General features: G+C 57.6%; 1 protein-coding gene across 1 annotated transcript in view; it reads right to left on the bottom strand.

Moving 5' to 3' along the window:
• Positions 1–1,574, bottom strand: part of PXDN (peroxidasin) — a gene marked incomplete at its 3' end in the record, with an annotated part of 59,151 nt that overhangs the window by 13,740 nt on the left and 43,837 nt on the right. The window contains 1 exon segment of the mRNA XM_014540545.1: positions 358–474. Within this exon segment, the coding sequence (XP_014396031.1) occupies positions 358–474 (117 nt within the window).

Here is a 1,574-nt window from a genome sequence, read left to right as displayed (position 1 = left end):
TGCCGTCACCCCTGGGCCAGCGGGAGACCGAGGGCTGGGCCCCACCCAGAGAATCCACGCAACCAACACGCAGTACAGGGCGGGAAGTGGCAGAACTCTGGGACTAAGCCGAGAGCAAAACTTTAAAAATATATATTCCACTGTGGTCTTCCAGCTCATCTTCCCTGTTATTCAATTTCATTCAACCCTAATTAGTGTATATTAAAGGCAAGACCCCCGGGCCATGTTGGGGTCACCCATCGCTCAGCCCCGCTCAGAAGCCTGGGGCTTGGGGGCCAGAGAAAGACACAGCTGGCTTCGAGTCAGTGTTCCGAGGGAGGGAGGTGGTGACGGCTGGAGACCAGGTGTGCGCCCTACCTCCTTTCGTCCAGGCGATGACGGGCTGTGGGTACCCCTTGGCCTCGCACTGGAAATCAACGGTCTGACCCTCGATCACAGCTCTGTCCTGCGGGGTCACGGTGAACTGAGGGAGAGCTGCCGGGGGCGAGATGGGACAGGCGGTGAGAAGACAGCTTCCCTAAGGAGGCGGCAGACGGGGAGGCCTCCCACGGCGGGGCCGCCCTGAGTGACAGGACGCCTGCAGCGGGTCCAGCCTGGCCTGAGCAGGTAAGGAAGACACTTGGGGTGAAGAGCAGGGAAGCCCAGGGGCAGGAGCTGGTCTGTTATTATTGAGAAAAACGTAACAACAGTGTGTCCCGTGTGATTCCACTTTTATAAAAGTATCAGCCACAACGAAGGACGTCGACGCCAAATGACCACAGGCACCTGCCCAGAGAAGGTGCCAGGAGGTTAGCAAACCTCACGGTGGTTTCCGTGGAGGCGGGGAAAGTGGGCGGAGAGAGGAGCAGGGAAAGGACTCCTTTCTCTCTTATTTCCATTTCTATTTTGTCCTAAGGCTCCAGCAAACGCCCCACTTTGCAATTTACATAAAAACGAACAGCCTCAGCCCTGGCCAGTGGCTCAGTGGTTAGAGCGTCGACTTGTGCAGCAAAGGTGACGGGTTCGATTCCGGGTAAAGGGCAGGCACCGCGGTGGCAGGTTCCCTGGCCCCGTGGGGGTGCGTGTGGCAGGCAACCATTGATGTGTCTCTCTCACATCGATGTTTCTCTCCCTTCCCCTCCCCTCCCCTTCCCTTCCTCTCTCTCTAAAATCAATGGGAAAAAATAGCCTTGGGTGAGGATGAACAACAACAAACAACAACAAACACTGATAAATTCAGTATTGAGCCAAGGAATTTGGAAATGCATAGCACACATCTTAAAACTCCGGGCCTCCTGTGTCCAAGAATCAACCCTGGGAAATTCCAAAATGTGCGAGGACTTCCTGATTAATATGCCTGTGCACACGCGTGCACACGCGTGCACACCCCCCCCACGTGGTCGCCCACGGCGCACACTCGCCAGAGTTCTGGGTGCCGTGGATCACAGCCAGGAAACAGCCCCGAACAGCCCGTCCTCTAAGTCACAGCCGGGTGGAGGCGTGAGTGCGAAGGTGAACACGAAGGTGGTCCCGGGGACGGGCCCCTCCTGCGGGCATCAGGCGGAGGGTGCACCGGGGCCCACGGGCAGGGCTGC

The sequence above is a fragment of the Myotis brandtii genome, unplaced genomic scaffold (genome assembly GCF_000412655.1).
Source record: "Myotis brandtii unplaced genomic scaffold, ASM41265v1 scaffold247, whole genome shotgun sequence".
Classification (NCBI taxonomy): domain Eukaryota; kingdom Metazoa; phylum Chordata; class Mammalia; order Chiroptera; family Vespertilionidae; genus Myotis; species Myotis brandtii.
This window is presented reverse-complemented; position numbering and strand designations above follow the sequence as displayed.